This window comes from Primulina huaijiensis, chromosome 2 (genome assembly GCF_012295235.1).
Source record: "Primulina huaijiensis isolate GDHJ02 chromosome 2, ASM1229523v2, whole genome shotgun sequence".
NCBI classification, from domain to species: Eukaryota; Viridiplantae; Streptophyta; class Magnoliopsida; order Lamiales; family Gesneriaceae; genus Primulina; species Primulina huaijiensis.
Window position 1 is genome coordinate 21,230,460 of NC_133307.1, and position 20,464 is coordinate 21,250,923.

At 32.9% G+C, this 20,464-nt stretch overlaps 2 protein-coding genes across 3 annotated transcripts; one reads left to right on the plus strand and one right to left on the minus strand.

Annotated features, from left to right (window-relative positions):
• The first annotated feature begins 3,105 nt into the window (after positions 1 to 3,105).
• LOC140969174 (V-type proton ATPase subunit a3-like) lies at positions 3,106 to 12,130 on the plus strand. Of its 2 annotated transcripts, XM_073430446.1 has the most exons (18): positions 3,106 to 3,419; positions 4,287 to 4,331; positions 4,740 to 4,862; positions 4,938 to 5,045; positions 6,153 to 6,263; positions 6,344 to 6,517; positions 6,699 to 6,836; positions 7,261 to 7,368; positions 7,570 to 7,677; positions 7,836 to 7,984; positions 8,607 to 8,760; positions 9,759 to 9,919; positions 9,992 to 10,198; positions 10,373 to 10,556; positions 10,688 to 10,768; positions 10,876 to 11,069; positions 11,312 to 11,371; positions 11,695 to 12,130. In XM_073430446.1, the coding sequence occupies exons 1-18, from the start codon at positions 3,270 to 3,272 to the stop codon at positions 11,897 to 11,899; spliced, it is 2,460 nt and encodes an 819-aa protein (XP_073286547.1). In that variant the 5' UTR covers positions 3,106 to 3,269; the 3' UTR covers positions 11,900 to 12,130. The 2 variants fall into 2 exon arrangements, with proteins under 2 accessions (XP_073286547.1, XP_073286555.1); XM_073430454.1 differs by lacking the exons at positions 3,106 to 3,419; positions 4,287 to 4,331; positions 4,740 to 4,862; positions 4,938 to 5,045 and adding an exon at positions 5,271 to 5,295.
• Positions 12,131 to 14,388: 2,258 nt separating this feature from the next.
• Positions 14,389 to 19,497, minus strand: LOC140969190 (BEL1-like homeodomain protein 7). The gene is made up of 5 exons (XM_073430463.1): positions 18,827 to 19,497; positions 17,047 to 18,004; positions 16,168 to 16,547; positions 15,684 to 15,744; positions 14,389 to 15,257 (listed from the first exon to the last, which is right to left on the minus strand). Exons 2-5 carry the CDS (start codon positions 17,995 to 17,997, stop codon positions 14,604 to 14,606), a joined length of 2,046 nt encoding a protein of 681 aa, XP_073286564.1. The 5' UTR covers positions 17,998 to 18,004; positions 18,827 to 19,497; the 3' UTR covers positions 14,389 to 14,603.
• Positions 19,498 to 20,464: the final 967 nt, after the last annotated feature.

Genomic DNA, 20,464 nt, shown 5'->3' on the forward strand with positions numbered 1-20,464 from the left:
TGACAATACATTTATAAAAATAAAATACAATAAAATACATATTTAAAAATTTAACACACGATAAAATATTATCATACAAGTACATGGAAAAATAAAATTTTTTTACATATCTATTCCACCAGCAAATTGGTCATTGTCCGAGAAATCAATCAGAAAATCTCCAGCATCAAAATGAGTTGAATTATTCAAAGGTTCATTGTGTTCAGTAAAATTGATCTCCTTTTCTTTCTCCTTTAATGATTCTTTATAAAGTTTACAAAGGTGCTCAGGGGCTCGACAAATAAAGGACCAATGTCCTGGAGTACCACATCTGAAACAAGAACTTTCAAATCTTTTTGAGTGATTCTCATTAACACTCATATTCTCATGATGCCTTTTCGGTGGATGGTTTGGGACGCTCTATTGAGATGAGTTATAGAAATAACTATCTCGATTATTTTCAAAACCACGGCCGGGTCCACGACCACGACCACTTCCATGTCCAAGTCCACGACCTCGATTTTGTCCTCGACCAAAATCTTGTCTATAACTATGATTTTGGTTTCCAGGTTTACATTCATTTTTGCTTACGACATTTACTTCAGGAAATGCCGTTGAACCAGTGGGTCGTGCATGATGATTTCTCATTAACAGCTCATTATTCTTTTCCGCCACGAGAAGACAGGCGATGAGTTCAGAATATCTCGCAAATCCACGTACTCTATATTGTTGTTGTAGAGTTATATTTGATGCGTGAAAAGTGGAAAATGTTTTTTCAAGCATTTTCGATTCTGTAACCTCATGTCCACAAAATTTTAGCTGCGAGATTATTCGATACATCGCTGAATTGTAATCACTGACTTTCTTAAAATCTTGGAATCTCAACGTATTCCATTCATCCCGGGCGGTCGGAAGTATAACTTCCCTTATATGTTCGAATCTTTCTTTTAATCCCTTCCACAAAACCATGAGATCTTTTTCAATCAGATATTCACATTTTAATCCGTCGTCGAGATGTCGACGCAAAAATATCATGACTCTTGCCTTTTCTTGTGATTTGCATATACCATTTTCTTTTATGGTTTCATTTAGACCTAATGACTCAAGATGCATTTCTACATCGAGAGTCCATGGCATATAGTTTTTCCCCGTAATATCAAGAGCAATGAATTCGAGCTTTGCCAAGTTTGACATGGTGATACTAAAAAAAATTACAATGCATTTTATTAGTTAATGAATATTACAATACAAAGTAATGGATAAACAACAAATACAAGCATTCGTAAAAATAAAGAAAACACACGAGGATGATATTCTCCGATAAGTACAAGATTCGTGAGTATTATAACCAAAATAATTAAAAATAACTTTGTAAAAGGCATCTTCTTTTTTCTTCAAAAATTTAATGAAGAATAATTTTAGAGAAGAAGAGAAAGTTGGAGTGATTGAATATGTTTGTGAGATCATATTTATAGGGCAAAAACTAGCCGTTTTGTTACCGTTTATGACCGTTGGTGTACAAGAAAATAAATGTATGTATTTGTATAATTTTATGGTAATAATATGGTGCATATAATATTAGTAATGTTTTAAATAATTATGTATATCATATCACATTATTATAATGAGGTGTCATAAGATATTTTGTTTAAAAACCTTATAGGCTTTTATACTTGTCGTATCCCTTACCGGGAGTGTGGGATGTCGTCTTAACATCATCTCAGGATTTATAAGAAGTTTTTGAAAAATTTATTTTATTATAACATTATATTAAATATTAAGTATATACACAATAAATAAATAAACAATAAAATAAATATTATTACTTTTGTTACCATTTTCTTCTGTTTGGAGCTTGGAAAAGTATGGATGACTTTTAGAGCTTCGTGCTGATAACGTGTTGTGAAAAAATAAAAATTTATGGTAAAAAATAAAAATCTCAAACTCTCAAAATTTACCAAACAACACATTTTATAATATTTTTCTCTCTACTCAATAGTGATTTTCTTCACAAATGAGAGATCTATTTATAGAAAATCTTTACAAATAATCCAAAAATAAAATCATCATTACCTACATCATCACACACTAATTTTCAATATTTACAACTCTTATTTTCAACATTCAAATATTCAACATTCAAATATTCAACATACACATTTTAAATATTAATTTTCAACAGAAACCTCTTTAAAATCAATGAGTTATTATTTTATATTTTAAAATCAATAGTTGAAATCTCCAACTTGTTAGTTTTTTTTCTGGTATGCAATATATATNACCATGTGGTAAAAAAACGTTAATATATTAAATGTATTCATTATTTGTAACATCATATATTCGTTGAAGTTTTTGGCATGATATGAAATATTTAAATTATTATTTTTATTTTTTAGAACTTCAATTTTGGAATAATTTCATAGGTGACCGTATGAAAATACACGTTTCACAAATATAGAGATTTTCAATTTTGATTAAAAAATATATTTTACTATTGATTTATATTTATTGAAAATAGTGAATCCATATGCAATTTATATCATATATATATATATAAGAGGAAGTTGGTGAAAAATCCTCAATCAAAATATTTTTTTGGGTTCATTTCCTACTCACAAAATTGTGGTACTATGTCATACAAAATGTGGTACTAAAAAAGTACCCAGGGACTGAACACAAAAAAAATCGACGGCTGGGGACTAAAGGCCAATTTCCCGTATATATATATATAATGTACAAAAGAAGGAGAAGTTGGTGAAAAATCTCTAATCAAAATATTTCTTTGGGTTCACTTACTACCCACAAAATTGTGGTACTATGTCATGCAAAATGTGGTACACTTCATGTGGAAATGTGGTACTAAAAAAGTACCTAGAGACTGAACACAAAAAAAATCGACAGCTGAGACTGAAGATCAATTTCCCGACAAAAGAAAGTAGTATCAAATTCGAGAAGCTCGAAATCCAATATAACTAGGTCTGGAACTCAAGAATAATAAAAAAAATATATTAAAAGATGAGAAAATATCTTTTGGGTCATGATGGGATAATAAAGATTTTCAGGGGGTAAATTGCGATTAATCATTGTACAAGGAACGTGAATATTGCACCCTGGGGCGGTAAAATAAGATAATCCCATCCATCCACCTCTCCCTTTTCTCTCTGACAGTGATGTGATTCCCCCTGCATTAATCATTCAAGCACCAAAATTTCTTAATTCTTAAGGTCACCTGAGATTCTCCATACATAAATATCTGCACAGAGAGAGGAAATCGAATCGAACTGCTGAAGATGGGGGATCGGGGGAGAGGAGGATGCTGTCCGCCGATGGATCTGATGCGGTCCGAACCGATGCAGCTCGTCCAAATCATTATCCCCGTCGAATCTGCTAATCTCTCAATCTCGTACCTTGGAGACATCGGTCTTATACAATTCAAAGATGTTAGTATGGCTTATTCTTTATATGTCTTTTGCTGGTGAAATTTTGATTTAATTTGAGAATTTTTCGGTAATGTGATGTAGCTAGGTTTTGCTATTGTTGCTTGGGTGATTGATTTATGCTTGTGATTGATTCTAAATTGTCTTTATTAATTTGTTTCTGAAGAAGATGGAGAAGTATTGATTCTAGTACTTGGTACTTCGCAATCATTTGCCGAGTTGCTCTTGAGAGAATCTGGATTACGTTTAGACGAAAAATAGAGATGTTGAGACTTGAGACTATGGAATGTGACTGTTATTTGATTTGATTCTATTGGTTTGCTTGTTTGATTGGTATTATGTAGTGTTTTGAATCAATATACTGGAGTTAGGGTTTATTTCGAGCGATGACATTGTGCTTAATTTTTGCAGTTAGAAGTTAGGGTTTTAAATTGACATTTTGTCGTTGCACTGAAGCTAGCCTTTCTATAAAAATTCTTCAGTAACCAGATATTTTCAGTTCTGTAGAAACTTCAGCCATTTACTGTGGCAATGGCATATCCAGGCTCCGCGCAATTAAAATCCATCTTCGTTAGGACTTCATACTTCATGGATAAAGTGTCTTTGAAAACTATCTAAAAACCTTTTTTATGATAATATTTCTCAAAGTTGTAATCTCAAATGGCTATCAAGCGATGACGTGAAAGTTGATACCAGTTTACACACTGTTTTATTTAAATAGTTTTGTTTTTGAATGTTTTTCCTGACTTATATGAACTATGTTTGCTATAAGTATGCTCTTGGATTATTACTGTGAACCTTAAATTTGTTGCCTTTTGAGTTTGTGAGCCGCTTCATCTTAAATATAATGTTATAATTTCTTCCTTGCAGCTGAATGTGGAAAAAAGTCCATTCCAACGAACATATGCCACCCAGGTAAATGTCAGTTATTATTAGAAGACAATTGTTATAACTCAAATTGCCATTTGGATGATTTTGGCAAAACTTTCATGGCAGATATATTTGGGTAGTGACAAGTTAACAGCATGAGATTGGAGCTTGTGTTTGTGATGCCTGGCTATGTTAATGCAGCCGTTAGAGTCTTCGTTTTTCTCTTGCTTGTTTATCCTAGGAAAAACTCTTAAATTATTTATTCCACAAGAATGTCAATTGATTTTTTGCTATATTCTTTTTTATTATCATGTTCATTCTTGTATAGTCAAACATACTACTTATCACCTGTTGGTTTTTAATAAACGCATTCCGTTGCTGCATAAATTATTCTTCTAATGGCCCTGCAATTTTTTTCTTTTTCTTTTTCTTTTTCTTTTGTTTCTTCTGAAGATTAAAAGATGTGGAGAAATGGCACGAAAGTTGAGATTTTTTCGTGACCAAATGTCAAAGGCTGGGTTGTCACCTGAAGCAAGATCTATGACACAACCTGTTCTTAGTTTGGATGACCTCGAGGTATGTTTTGGTTTTTGTATTTACCTCACTCTAACTATCAGATGCATTTGACCCTGGCTCTTTGCTGGTTTTTAGGTTAAACTCGGGGACCTTGAGGCTGAGCTGGTTGAAATAAACGCAAATAGTGAAAAGTTGCAGCGATCCTATAACGAACTAGGAGAATACAGGCTCGTTCTCCAAAAGGCATGGCATTTTTATTTCTCAGTGTTCATAGCGTTTGTTGTAGATATCTATTGCCCACTTGAGTTATGCAGAGAAGTAGAAAAAATATGTGACAAAAAATAATGTGAGCATCCTTCTTGTAGCTCCTTTTTGGGAAGAGCCTAAAAAAACCTTAAGTTGATCATTAATACAAAAGATTTATTCTTCCAGAACACCCGAGAAGTATCACTTACATTATGACCAACAGCAGTGAGAAGTGAAAAGGATATTGGTATGATTCATACAACTGACTTTTCTGTTCCATCACCTTGCCTCCACAATTCTCTGTGTGTTTGTTTCACTGAGGAAGCCATCCATTGTTGCTAAGATTTGCTTATTACTGTTACGTTAAACTTACAACACAAGTTCTCATAAAAAAAAGAAGCAAAAGAATTCACAACACAAGTTTATCAAATGCTGCATGATATTTGGGTAATTTCTGGTAGTACGATCGTGTGTAGTAGGAATTTTTTTGAGAATATATGTTGTAGAAGATTTTGTTGAAGAATATGATGCATGGTTAGTTTTAATTTTTGAATCAATTACATCTTCCTGTAGATGTCACGTCATAAAGATTTGTTGGGTTAGTGATGTGATCTTTTATATTTTGTTATTTTATTTGTTTATGAAAATTTTTAATATTTCAAAATGAAACATGTTGAGTTAAAATGTAGTAGAATAATTGAGTATCAACATTTTTGTTTATTATTATCATTATTATTCTTTTTTGGGAGAATGGAAACAAAAAGCATTACCAAACGCTGCCTTGGATTTTTGGCAGTAATGTGACATAAAGGATAGTCTTGTCCATTGCATTTACATATATCGAGAGATGTTTCTTAAGGCAGTACCAGCTAGGAATTGATGTCTATTACATGAAACAAATTGTTTGTGCAATTTCTATCCTTGATTGCATCTGCATAATTAGAGACCTTAGAAATATCCTCTTTTATTTTTGTTCACTGCTTGCTTTTTCATTATTGATTTTTTTTATTTTTTTCCACATGTTCCATACTTTTTCCCTAGTTTTACTCCATTTTGGGTTGATGACCCATGTTGGCTATTGTAAATGCTGTTATATTTCCTTAGGCTGGTGAATTTTTTAACTCTGCAATGAGCAGTGCTGAGGCTCGTCAAACAGAATACTCATCAAATCAAAGTGGTGAGGAGTCCTTGGAAACTCCACTATTGTCAGAGCAGGTACAAATTTGAACTGTTGATATTTGATCCCGTTTAAGTTGGGGATTTCACTCTTATTCAGAGATGTGTTCTGCCATCAGGGAGTGACAGTTGATTCTACCAAGCAAGTTAAATTAGGATTCATCACTGGACTTGTTCCCAGGGGGAAATCAATGGCCTTTGAGAGGATTTTATTCCGTGCTACCAGGGGTAACGTGTTTCTGAAGCAGGCTGCAGTTGATGAGACAGTCATTGATCCTGTATCTGGGGAGAAGGTTTGTACAAACTATCTGGATTAATTTATGTGGTTCCTATGACACATTTACGGTCTGAGTCATGCTTAGATCCATTATTTGTTCAGTGATTGTGGTATTTAAAAAATGGTCGATTACTCATGTTTTGCTCATGACTGAAGGCTAATGTGGAGAAAACTGATTTTTGTTTTTTATGACATAGGTTGAAAAAAATGTATTTGCTATCTTCTTTTCTGGAGAAAGGTCAAAAAACAAAATTCTCAAAATATGTGAAGCATTTGGAGCAAATCGATATGCTTTCAATGAGGACCTGAGCAAGCAAGCTCAAATTGTTACGGAGGTATACAAGATACATTTTAGTTCATGTATTATTTATTTGTAATGGACCCAATTGTCACAAACCCGTCTCTTTTATTTTTTGCTTATTTTCTTTTCTAACATTTTTCTTAGTTTCTTGATTTTTGCAATTTGGATTAAATTTGAACATTCCTTTAGTTGTTTCTTTTTCTCTTGATTGCCAGGCTGCTATCCTATGTTTTTGCTGTAGACAGGAAGTGGATTTCTTTCCCTTTCTCCCGCATATTCATGACACTTAATTTCTTTGGTTACTCTATTTTTCAATTATCTCTGGGTAGTGCTTTGCATAATTTTCCTCTCATATTAAATGTTTATTGAGGTCTTTTTTTTTTTCATTTTTTCTTCTTTGATGATCTCATATGAGATACTGAAATTGTACTCTTGTGTTACTTCTGCTTCCATTTCAGACCTCCGGTAGACTCTCAGAGTTAAAAACTACAATTGATGCGGGCCTGGTGCATCGTGGAAACTTGCTGCAAATTATTGGAGAACAATTCGAGCAGTGGAACTTCTTGGTCTGTGAACCATGGTTTAACAAATTGCTTGTGGTTTTCTTAATTTTTGTTGGGTTTATATAAAAAACCGCAGCTAAGCTGTGAATGATCAATCATGTACGAAAACCAGAGTGTTTTGGCATGTTAATGGTTGTTCCTGTTTCTAAAATTTATTATATTTTAATGTCTTATGAATTTAATAAACTATTTTTTTTAATGAAGGTGAGGAAGGAGAAATCCATTTATCATACTCTGAATATGCTCAGCATAGATGTCACCAAGAAATGTCTAGTGGCAGAAGGATGGAGTCCTGTTTTTGCATCAAAACAGGTGACTACCATCCCCCACATTTTTTTTTCTAATCTCTTATTGATTTGTGCGATGGCAATTTTGGTCGCAGTTATTGCTTTGAATCATGAGATTTCAAAGTGAAGTGCTATGTCTTAACATTATTGCTCAGTCCAAAAGAGGATGTTTCTTATTTTCAGATTCAGGATGCATTGCATAGGGCTACACATGACTCCAATTCACAAGTTGATGCTATTTTTCAAATCTTGCAAACACGTGAAATGCCACCTACATATTTTCGAACAAACAAATTCACTACAGCTTACCAAGAGATTGTTGATGCATATGGGTGAGTTTTCTCTGTAGTGAAGAGATTTAATGTGATAGTGTTGGTAAAATGGTATACATATTTAGGTTAATTCAAGACTTCAAGTATAAGCTCTTTGTTTTGGATATTCACTTGTCAAAGAGCTAATCAAATGGTGATATGGCAAATGGAACTGCTAGCATTTGAAATTTGAAAAAACAGCAACATGGCTATGACTATGCATTATGACTTTATAGCATGGGAATCTTCATGTACTTTTTTGTCGTAATATAGCTACCTGTTTCCATGATTAAAAAATTAATATTCTACTACCTTAAAGTTCATAAAGCTGAGAATTTGTTTCTGGGCCCCTAAGGAATGTTGTCAAGTTGCGTAGAAATTATGGACCTTTTGCTTAAGTTACGACCTTCATAAACTTAATTGATGTACCTGAGATAGTTTCTAGAGGTAGGCTTTTTTTTGTTACATTTCATCCCATCCACTTCCAAGCATTAGCCAAGAATTACTCCACACCTCAACACCTTGACCTGATACTATGTCGTGTTTCTATATTACAATATCCGATGCATTGAGTACAGCATTTTGTTTTAAGACAAACTATACCCTGCATGAAATTTCATGCCACTCAGTTTACATGTTGCAGAGTTGCCAAGTATCAGGAAGCAAACCCTGGTGTATTCACCATTGTCACGTTTCCATTTCTTTTTGCTGTCATGTTTGGTGACTGGGGTCATGGCATATGCCTTCTACTAGCAACACTATTTTTTATTATCAGAGAGAAAAAACTCTCTAGTCAGGTAAACACGTACTTGTTTGATTTAGCTATCAGTAGAATATTTGCAATTATTGTTTCTTTATCTGTCTCCTTTTATTAAAAACTTACATCTTATAAAAAAGTTTTTGGGACTCCAGAAACACATTTCCATAGAAAATCATCGGTTATTTTGCAAAATGTTACTGATTGTGTGCTCTATTGACTATTAACTCAGCTATCTCTGTATGGAGGTTGTAGAGAATTTACTTGTCTTTTTAGTCTCTCCTTAATTTTTCCTAAAATATTCATTTAATTTTTTGGTTTTTTTTTTGTTTTGTTTTTTAGTCAATCGATAGCGTAACAACACATTAAAATTCTATTATTTAAAATTGTTAAAATGTGTAATGTGTTGCACATGCACTAAGTTTGTGTGCAGCTGCTAGTATTTAGTTATTTGCAATGGGACTTTTTTCTTTTGTACAACTTTCTTGTTCTTTTCTAGTCACTTGTTGGATCATTTGTCCTGTTTCTGGTCATAAAATTGGGATGAGCAATTTATCATATTTAGCTCTGCTTATTTTCTTTGTGATTATTGTTTTTAACAAGTTATGTAAAATCATTCAAAACATTGCAGTATTGTTTTGCATAGATCTCGCGAATAGTGTCATAGTCATGTTGGATGAGTTAATATCTTTTTGGAATGTAGAGGGTTAGTCGAGCAATTTGAGCAAATGCAAGTCAAACTACTAGTTTTAGTACGGATTTTCTTGTCACTTCGAAAAGCTTACATATACTTCCTGAAATGTAATGTTGGATAATGGTTTTGGAGATACATATCTTCTTTTTTGTTTCAATTCTAAGACCTTATCATATTTTTTGTTTGAGATTACAATTTTTGGAGCAAGGGATTGTTCTTTATGTTGACCGCATCTAGAATTGTGCTGATGACATCATTGATTTGGCATTGTGAGCTTGAAAATTTCTATTTCTTATCTATGAGTGAAATTAGTGAAGTGATTTTATCGATCTCCATAAATGCAGAAACTTGGAGACATCATGGAAATGACCTTCGGTGGTCGATATGTCATTCTGCTTATGGCACTTTTCTCAATTTACACCGGGTTGATCTATAATGAATTTTTTTCTGTGCCATTTGAATTATTTGCTCGTTCAGCGTATGTGTGTCGTGATACATCTTGCAGGTATTTCATTGATCTTGAGTCTTATGTTAAATGTTGCAGCTCTGCTTGATGTGAACTTTTTAATTCTTGTAGGGATTCTACTACTGTGGGCTTGATTAAAGAACGAGACACCTACCCGTTTGGAGTGGACCCTGCATGGCATGGTACACGCAGTGAGCTACCATTCCTTAATTCGTTGAAAATGAAAATGTCCATCCTACTTGGAGTTTCCCAGATGAACCTGGGAATAATATTGAGCTACTTTAATGCCCAATTCTTCAAGAATAGCCTGAATACATGGTAACTCAATTTAATTTAAAAGAAACTTCCTGATAACACGTTTACTGATTATATCTAGATAAATTTCATATAGAAGTGCTTTGTTGGACAACTATTTGAATGGAAATTCAACGGATATTCTATATAGTGACTTACATCTTCCTGTCTACTCATACTGACCCTGTGGTGTCGCAGGTTCCAATTTATTCCCCAAATGATATTCTTGAACAGTCTGTTTGGCTACCTTTCTGTACTTGTCATCATTAAATGGTGCACTGGATCCCAAGCTGACTTATATCATGTTATGATATACATGTTTTTGAGTCCTACAGATGAGCTTGGTGAAAACCAGCTGTTCCCTGGTCAGAAGACAGCTCAGGTTGGGAATTACAGAAAATAAAATGTCACAGTCTTTGATTAATTTCATTTCATCTCACTTCAATCGAAGCTCTTAATACTTCCTGGGGTTTGCATAATTTTTTAAACTTATTTCATTCTTTGCACAATCAGCTTGTTTTGTTACTGTTGGCACTTGTTTCTGTACCATGGATGTTGTTCCCAAAGCCATTCCTTTTGAAGCGAGAGCACAACGTATGCAAGTTTTTACCTTTTTCTTTAGTTTAGCCATTACAAATTTTGAACATAATATTCTAATACCTTGTCATATTATCCCGACGTTTTCTATACCATATATTCAGAGGCACCATGGAGAGTCTTATGCACCCCTTCCAGGAACAGACGAGTCGTTGCAACCGGAAGCAAATCACAATTCCCATGTTCATGAAGAGTTTGAATTCAGTGAAGTTTTTGTGCACCAGCTTATCCATACAATAGAATTTGTGCTCGGGGCAGTCTCAAATACAGCGTCTTATCTTCGTTTATGGGCTCTCAGGTATCGTTTTACTACACTCTGTATTTGGCCTATACATGGTGAATGTTTGCCTTCCGCTTTGTATCTCTCTCTTCAGTTATACATGTATAATTAAATAATGTAAGGGTGTTTAGCTGAACTTATAAAATATATGGAGAACTGCCATCGATGGCAAGATCCTAGTTCTTTCTCATGTTTGAGTGTTGAGTTCAAGTTGCTAAGAAACGTTTTTTTTATCTGTTTCTTTGTTTGGTGATGATCAGTCTTGCCCACTCTGAGTTGTCCAGTGTGTTCTACGAGAAGGTTCTTCTACTTGCATGGGGGTAAGTTCATTTATTCCATTGAACTATTTATGTCATCAGGTGTTGGTACGAATTGGTTTTAAACTTGTTTCATACTTCTTTCATTAAATTTGAGCGGCAATCATTCAAACCATTTTTTATGCCTTTTAATTGTGGACTATGTGGTTGACCCAATCAATGTTTAATCTGGTGGTTGACTAACATCTAATATTTAGTGAATGACAGGACATTTTATAGAAGTGCTGGTACTATTATAGACAAATGCATGATTATTAGTTATCTTTAGCAATTGCAAGGACATCATATGATATGACCTGTCTCAACTAACCATTCTATTTTGGCAGATATAACAATGTAATTATCCTTATTGTTGGCTTAATCGTCTTCATATTCGCCACTGTTGGTGTGTTGTTAGTGATGGAAACACTTAGTGCCTTCCTCCATGCCTTGAGACTACATTGGGTGGAGTTCCAAAATAAGTTCTATGAAGGAGATGGATACAAGTTTTATCCATTCTCATTTGCCTTAATCGATTACGAAGAGGAATGATACTTCAAGACAAATTTTTGTTCAAATAATATTCAATGCGTTGTATGTGCATGGACAGGAGTCTATTGAAGGTAATGATTCTTTAAATTGTTGCCTGGGATTATGCGTGAATCTTTTCACGTTGAGCGTTCTCTTGGTCTTGTATTCATTTGTGTCACTGAGCTTAATAAGCAAGTCTCGTGAGGCCTGCATTGGATGACGTTTAAAGTTAATGGTGTGCTTATCCCTTTACTGTTGATATTTATTTCCTCGTGATGTTATTTACCTTTGAGAGCTGATGTAAATTTCTGGGATTCTAAAGTTATACTGTAAATCGACGAGTTGTGATGCCTGCCTCTAAAGGGGTAAATCTACGTTGCACTCGGTAAAATATAATCAAATGCAGCACACCTGGTTGGATTTATTAATGTTTGGTAAATCTTCGATAATTAATGTGGTATCTGTAGAATTATTTGTTTATATTCCAGAGATTATATTTCTCAATTTTATCAAATAACTCATCTTTATACTACCTTTAAATGTTTTATCTTTTTAATTTTCTCTCTACATTTTTTTCCAATGATTTTATTGTAATTTTATAATTATATTTTTAGTGTAATTTCTAATTAAGTAATAAATTATAATATATACGAAAATTTATAACTTTATGTGCAATAGTAAAATAATTAACATATTTTATGATTTTTTTAACAAAAAATTGAAAGTAAAGAGTTTAATTTTGATTTTAAAAAATAGTACGATTTCAAAAAAATATGAAAAAAATTATCTACATATAACAACTATATTTCATATACCTATAAAAGTGTGGATAAAGGGCATTGTTTTTCAATTGTGTAATGACAAAATTAACGTTCTATACACATTTCAAAAATAGAATGTAAATTTTTTATTAATTTTATCAAAAAACTCATCTTTATACTACCTTTAAATGTTTTATCCTCTTAATTTACTCTCTACATTTTTTTCCCAATGATTTTATTGTAATTTTATAATTATATTTTTAGTGCAATTTCTAATTAAGTAATAAATTATAATATCACAAAAGGATATATGAAAATTTTATAACTTTATGTGCAATAGTAGAATAACTAACATATTTTATGAGTTTTTTAACAAAAAATTGAAAGTAAAGAGTTTAATTTTGATTTTAAAAAATAGTACGATTTCAAAAAAATATGAAAAAAATTATCTACATATAACAACTATATTCCATATACCTATAAAAGTGTGGATAAAGGGCATTGTTTTTCAATTGTGTAATGACAAAATTAACGTTCTATACACACTTCAAAAATAGAATGTAAATTTTTTATTAATTTTATCAAATAACTCATCTTTATATTACCTTTAAATGTTTTATCCTCTTAATTTTCTCTCTACATTTTTTCCCCAATGATTTTATTGTAATTTTATAATTATATTTTTAGTGCAATTTCTAATTAAGTAATAAATTATAATATCACAAAAGGATATATGAAAATTTTATAACTTTATGTGCAATAGTAGAATAACTAACATATTTTATGAGTTTTTTAACAAAAAATTGAAAGTAAAGAGTTTAATTTTGATTTTAAAAAATAGTACGATTTCAAAAAAATATGAAAAAAATNAAAAATTTGTTTCAGTTCATTTTGTTCTATATATTATGTTAATTACAATTTATTATATAACATAAAATCAAATGCTTGAATTTTAATTTGAGAAGCAATTTTGAAATAAATATATATATATATTTTAAAAAAATTTGTTTCAGTTCATTTTGTTCTATATATTATGTTAATTACCATTTATTATATAACATAAAATCAAATGCTTGAATTTTAATTTGAGAAACAATTTTGAAAGTAAGTTGTATAAGTTCTTATAAATCGTATAATATGATAAGAAATTAAGCTCAAATAAATAACAAAATGATTCAAATTGTTTTTTAGAAAATCAATTTTTTTTTAATTTTTATAATATAATCGATATTACGTGCAACGCACGTGCATCATGCTAGTAATACCAAAAAACCAAACCGAATCGAATTAAAATGGTTTGGTTTAGGATTAGGCAATCGAAAAACCGTAAACCGAAAAATCGAACCGAAGTTTATTAAAATCGAACCAAACCGACCGTTGCACACCCCTAATTACACGTAATAAAATATACATAAAAACAAATAAATAGAACCATAAACTTTTTACTTCTATTTTGAAGTATTGTTGATTGTTTTGCTCTATTTTCAATTTTTTTATCAAATGAATGTTAATGTGGGTAACATGATATTTTATCTATTAAGTGGTATTAACATGTGTCACTTTGGAAAAAATCAATATCAAAAAAATTACATTCGATGGATTTAGTGATTTCCAGGTAAAAAAGATCAAAACCAAAAACAAATCTAAGTTTAGATATGAAAAACAAAACTTTGACAATAAATTACTAAAATTGCAATTTTCCAGTACGACATAAATAATGACATTAAATAAAATAAAAAATTATTAAAGTGGGATGAGGCAATTCTCTTATTCTTCAATAACACATGAAAATTACAGTATTCTAATTCCCATGTTATTTAAAACATACAATTCTTCACAATTGATTTCTATAATATACATTCATATTTCAAATGGAAGAAACTAGACTCCCCTTTTACCTCCACACAGATCAAGATTTCAAACTTCATCTACTTTCACCATTTCTGTCACTCATTTTCATCGGTTCATGCTACAAAGTCATGTAAAAGACGGGGATGGACGAACCGTTGCTGCCGATTTTCAGAATCGATACAATCGAATTCTGTAATCTCAGTCTCCATAGCCAAATCTGATGCATTGTATGCATCAGATCCTCTTGTATTCACAAAACCATAGCGACAATCATTACAAATTGGAATGCTACCACCTGCGCTCTGCTGCAATCCTAGCGTGAGTGAAATCTTTCCACTCCCATTTCCAAATCTTTCGAATTCCGAAATATGGTATGCAGCTTCAATAAATCGGTCGGTACCATAATTCGAATGTCCCATAGAATCTTGAAAGAGAGTAGTTTCATCGATCTGCCTCTGCTCGTCCCCTGATTTTCTTGTACAGTACTTGCTTGGAGGTTGGAAACTGGGATTGTTATCTAGTTCCACCATTTCTACGTGGGGCATGGGGATGGAATTCGAGGCAAGGAGATGGCCAGAAGAGGTGGAGATTTGGTGAAAATCTTCTTCTTTATCCTGAGATGTTTTGGCATCAGTTTTTGTGGTTCTTGGTGTGGTTTCTGAGGAAGAATTAGAGTCGACTTCCACGTCACCGGTCTCTTCTTTGTACATTTCTTCAACCATGGGCTTCCAAAGCCGGACTCGAGCATTTATGAACCAATTTGAGACCTGAGGCAGCGAAATGCAGGTCAATAAATGCTATACAAAAAGCACATTATATACCAAGGAGCAAAATTTCGAATGTTTGAAGGTAGTCTAAATTTACATGTTCAGAAAAATTAAAAGAATTCAAGTTTTTTTATTCAATCCAAGATACGACTGTCCGGTTTGTCCCATCATCCATCCTTAGCACACATATTTTTTTATAAAAAACCGCAAGTGAAGGGTCGTTAAGGCAGATCGCAACCCATAAATAAATGATAAAGTGCTTAAACATAGGAGGATGGAGCCATAATTGAGCCAGAAAAGAAATATTCTTTATATAATCCACTAAAACGCCAGAAATGAACTAAATGGTCGTGCTAGGGAGATAAACAACTCATATGAGTTAGATTATTTCTACATAAAGTTGGTGATAATGGAAAACGTGTCTACCTGACTTCTTGTTAGTCCAGTTTGCCTCGCTAGCATTATCTTGTCAGAATCTTTTGGATATCTGAAGAACAAAACAAAAGTAACATGTTAAATTGCAGAATTTTACAGACGAGTCAAATAGTTGGAGATTAAGAGAGCAGAGAAACAAAAGAAAAAGATTAAATCGAGTGCTAATTACTATACTACAGGCCATTGCAGTTAGCATCAATGCAATTCAAATCTTTTGAATTGAACCGCAGCAGAAGTGTTACGTTTTACTTACTGTGCCATATAAAAATACGGAGACAATTGATACTAACCAACAACTACCCTCCTAGCAACTGCTCTCTAATAAGTTACATTGACTTTCTTATTATCATAGTGTAACTCAAATCATTTGCATGGTAGATCAAAACAAGCACCACACATTTTAATCGCTACATACGCGGTTCACACAACAAGAGGGACAATTGAGCGGATACTAAGCATATTATATACAACTTACGGATGGAGGAAGTGCTCGAAAAGCCAAGCACGCAAGATTGAAACAGATGTTTCAGGAAGTCCCCTCTGTGGCCTCCATGCATGCTGTGGCATCATTCCAAGCTGCTGAAGGGCTCTCTGTTGTCTGAGTTGCTTGTCCACGTAACGTAGGCGTGATATGACAATCCCTTTGCCATTTGAAGAATCATCTTGCTCACCAAGGTTTTTTCGTGCTACTTGAATCTGGCCATTTATAGCATCACGCAAGCAGCGAAAATGGCGAGAAATTGTGAGAAGGGCAAGTGCCGTGTATGCTTTAGCTGCCCCAGATCCAGCTATCACATCAAAGGAAGACACCACTATCTTCATCTGATGGTAATACTGCTTGTATCGCCTGTCAACCTGAAACGATAAAACTTGAATAAGGAACAACCATGACAGAAGAATTAGGCATCCAGTGTGACATATATATAGCAAACAATTTTCATACACATAAACTTCTACACTAAGCAGTTTTCTAGAAAATAGATCTCCATATCAGAAAATAACCTTCTGCCATCACGAATTCAAATTTTCGCAGAAACAAAAGAATTATAAGACAACACACCAATCAAATACATAGCACTTCATCGATGAAGGAGTTTATTTCTCTCTTCTCTTTTTTTTGTTTTATTTGGGATATTTCATTGAGATTATCAAATATTTTTATGTTCTACATGCATTATTTACCTAAACCTTCTTTGATTTTGGTGTGGAAATATAAACAAAACAATGAAGCTTCTCCAATGTACTGAGCAAAATGAATATAATTTTATCATAATTAAAAGTTATCTCAGAAAGGAGTCAAAGGACTTCGGAGTAAAGAAAAACATAACGCAACATGACGAAAACTTAACATCACCTCGTCCATCATTGCCAAAAGCTTTGTCAATTTATTCTGCAAATCCTGCTTCTCAGCGGCTGGAAGTTCATTAGTGGAGTTGCTGCTTGACTCAGGTAGAACTGAAGATACCCCTGCTTGAGAAGGATCTGAATCGCCATCTCCCAAGCCCCCATCACCTTCTTTTGAGTCCTTTACTAACTCTTTCTTGAAACTTTGTTCCTTAATAGCTTTTTTGACATTAACAACTTCATCAAGCAGTTGTTGTGCAGCTTTCAGGTATTTTGAGTTAGGAATGGCTCGTGTCATGCTTGACATGCCATATGAATCGGATTTTATTGCATCGGCATTGGTTCCTTGAATACAAGAAAGCATATATTCGTTATAGCTCAACTGCCTAGTTCGTGAATTGTCATCTTCTTCGAAAGACTGGTTCCCACCCCTCTCATCATTAGAGAGTGATGGGTTCGGCCCCAAGAATGGAGAGAAACTGGAAGTATCATTCTGATACGGGATCTGTGGTATCTGCATTCCTGAGGGTATGTGTGTACCGAGACTAAGGGATAATCCTTGACCTTGAAGAACACGACCACCATTTATGGGGTGCATCATTAGCATCTCGTTTCTACCATCTTTCCATGAGCTTAAATCATGTTCTACAATTCGGGAACCTCCGAAATTTAGCATTATTTCTTGTTGAGATGAGCCAGGCTCAGAATTGTCAGCAGGCTGAATTTCAAAACAGGTGCTTTGCCTATGAGAATTCCCAGTAAGTGCATCGGAAAACGGCCCTGAGGAAGGCGAGAAATTCATATACATCATCGTGTTTCCGGGAATAACTGGTGTTTCTGAATAAGAACCAGGCAAAGGATCCCTTGAATAGAGCATCGTTGCAGCATCACTTTGATTGTTTGATTTTGGAAAATATGTAGCCATGAATTTTGTTTCAAGATTTTCCTTCTCGGCTAACATCTCCCACCTTTGAAATTCCGGAAGATAATAAGAGGGCATCGAATTCTCAAGAAAATTATAACCAAATAGCTAGGATTTTAACATTTGGATATATATTTTAATCAAGTTTGTGGTTGCAACCGCTGAGAATAAAGCTCTTCACAAATTATAATAAGAATACATGCTCAAATTTCTACCCATAGATTTGCCAATATGATGGTAATCTGGTCACACTGTTATTAATGGACAACTAAAAGAAGGATGCATTCAGCAACATAATTTTGTAAAAAAAAAAATTGTGTCGGTTAAGGTAATACACACACAAATATCATTCATTTTTTTTCAATACAGAGAAAAAAAATCAATGACCGACATACTGATTCTCACAAAGCATCACCCAAAAAGTGATCAAGAAATTTCAAAATCAGCTATTTGACCATTTGAAACTAAATATCTTGTTTCATTCACAAAACCCACAAAAGATAGGGACGATTTTCCAAAGTAAACATAATTTAGATGAAACTAACAGTTTTAAACAAGAGAAACTTAAATGAAAAGGACCCAAAATTTAAAAGCTCAAAAAAAAATTCTCCCATACATCCATCCATCAAGAAAAGGAATTAAAAATTTTGCCCAACAAACGAGCAAGCAACAAGGACTGAGCAAAAGACAGCACAACAGGTTACAAATCAATAATTCAATAGAGACAGCAACATGTAAAAATATCATCACTTCAACATCATCTAATCCAAGAACCAAGAAGAGACAATCAAGAAATTTTCTTTTTCTCCACAGCTTAGACTACAGCATAAAATAAATTCAAAAGTCAAAAGATTTTTAATAAACAAACCTGAAAAAACTAATATGACTTGTGTGGCTTCTCGGGAACACAAGCCGCTCCGATCCGCTTAAAAAATCTTCCAGAAACACAATCCCAAGATCCCAACACTAAACAAGAAAGAAAACAAAACAACAGCTTTTTTCTTTTCTCTTTGTTTATATGCGCATAATATTATAATTATTATCATGTAAGAAAACCAGAGTGAAGGAACATTATCAACATCCCTTCAACTCCGCTACCTTAATAAACTCAAAAAACACCCCCCCTCTTTCTATTTATTCCCACGTGCGAAATCACACACTCGTACACACATGCGTAGACTTATTTCTTTTTTCCACTCCTCCGCTAGCTACAATAAATCTACACGAAACTAAGCCCCCTAAAAGAAGTCTATCCATTAATTCTTGAAAGCCCACCAGATAAAAATCGCAACTTTTTTCTCCAATTAATTTGGTTTGTTTGCTTTATAGAAATGAAGAATATGTATGAAGGATAATAAAAGAATATCTTTCTTAGCTGTTGTTATTGTTGTTGGTTAAACTCTTTGGTGGTGTTGATGATGTCTGGTTATGGAGTTTCAATCTCTAACAACCAGTTGGTGGATCTAAACCCTTAAACCTTCATCCTTTTCTCTCACATTTAAGCATGGGCGAATGAATTGGTCCGGGCTGCTGTAAATATTCTCACAATTTCATGCTTTATTTATTCTTTCTTTTTCTCTTTTTTTTTTTTGGGTTATTTTTGTATTTTATTTAGATGGAATATTATAATTGGGTGGGAGATCTTTTATCATTGTGATTTGTATTTTTTCTAGGTAGGGTGCACCAGCAGAGGGTGTCCCACGTTTTAGAAGTATTCTGCAAAATGTTGTCTGTATTTGTAAATGCATACTAATTTAATATTTTATTAAAAAATTAATATTTTCAACGAAAATTTTTGTAATTTTAGTGTTTTTATTGTCATATTTCAATTTAAATATCATATTTTTTGTTTGTTTGGTAATTTTAACATTTTTTATTGAAAATATTGATGTGGCGATGTACAAGTAAGCACCATATCGATACCACATCATTGTCATGTCAAAAAAAACAAATTAAATTGAAATTTGACGATATAAATGATCAAATTATAAATATATAAATACATATCTTGAGAAATTACATTGAAATAATGACTAAAACATAAATAAAATTTAATTTTAAGTTTATTTTAGGTGGTGAATGTAATTTAACATGACGTTGTACAATCTTTAGAAAATTTGATTATTTTTCAAGCATGGTTTTAGATGTATAAGATGATTTCATTTTACTAATAATTTGAAAAATATTTATTTGCATATCACGTGGACAAATTAGAGAAGTATATTTACGTTAGTTGCGGATTTTTGGGGGCCCAGGAGCTTGGCTCGACTTTAAGAAAACTTAAACATTTACACAAAAATTCATGTGAAACAATCTCACGGATCATTTTTGTGAAACAAATATTTTATATGGGTCACTCACGAAAAAATATTACTTTTTATGTCAAATATATTAATTTTTATTGTAAATATAGACATGATTGATCCGTCTCACGAATAAAGATCCGTGAGACCGTTTGTCAAACATTTAAAGTAATGTTTGCAACAAAAATTGATTATATGTTTAT

Excerpts from the sequence above, each read along its gene's own strand:
- LOC140969190 (XM_073430463.1), bottom strand. The coding sequence starts at position 17,997 with ATGTTAGCCGAGAAGGAAAATCTTGAAACAAAATTCATGGCTACATAT. Across the intron at positions 16,548-17,046 it reads TTTTGGCAATGATGGACGAG|GTTGACAGGCGATACAAGCA; the intron begins GTGATGTTAAGT and ends TTATCGTTTCAG. Across the intron at positions 15,745-16,167 it reads TTCGAGCACTTCCTCCATCC|ATATCCAAAAGATTCTGACA; the intron begins GTAAGTTGTATA and ends TTTGTTCTTCAG.
- LOC140969174 (XM_073430446.1), top strand. The coding sequence starts at position 3,270 with ATGGGGGATCGGGGGAGAGGAGGATGCTGTCCGCCGATGGATCTGATG. Across the intron at positions 6,264-6,343 it reads CTCCACTATTGTCAGAGCAG|GGAGTGACAGTTGATTCTAC; the intron begins GTACAAATTTGA and ends TTCTGCCATCAG. Across the intron at positions 8,761-9,758 it reads AGAAAAAACTCTCTAGTCAG|AAACTTGGAGACATCATGGA; the intron begins GTAAACACGTAC and ends CCATAAATGCAG.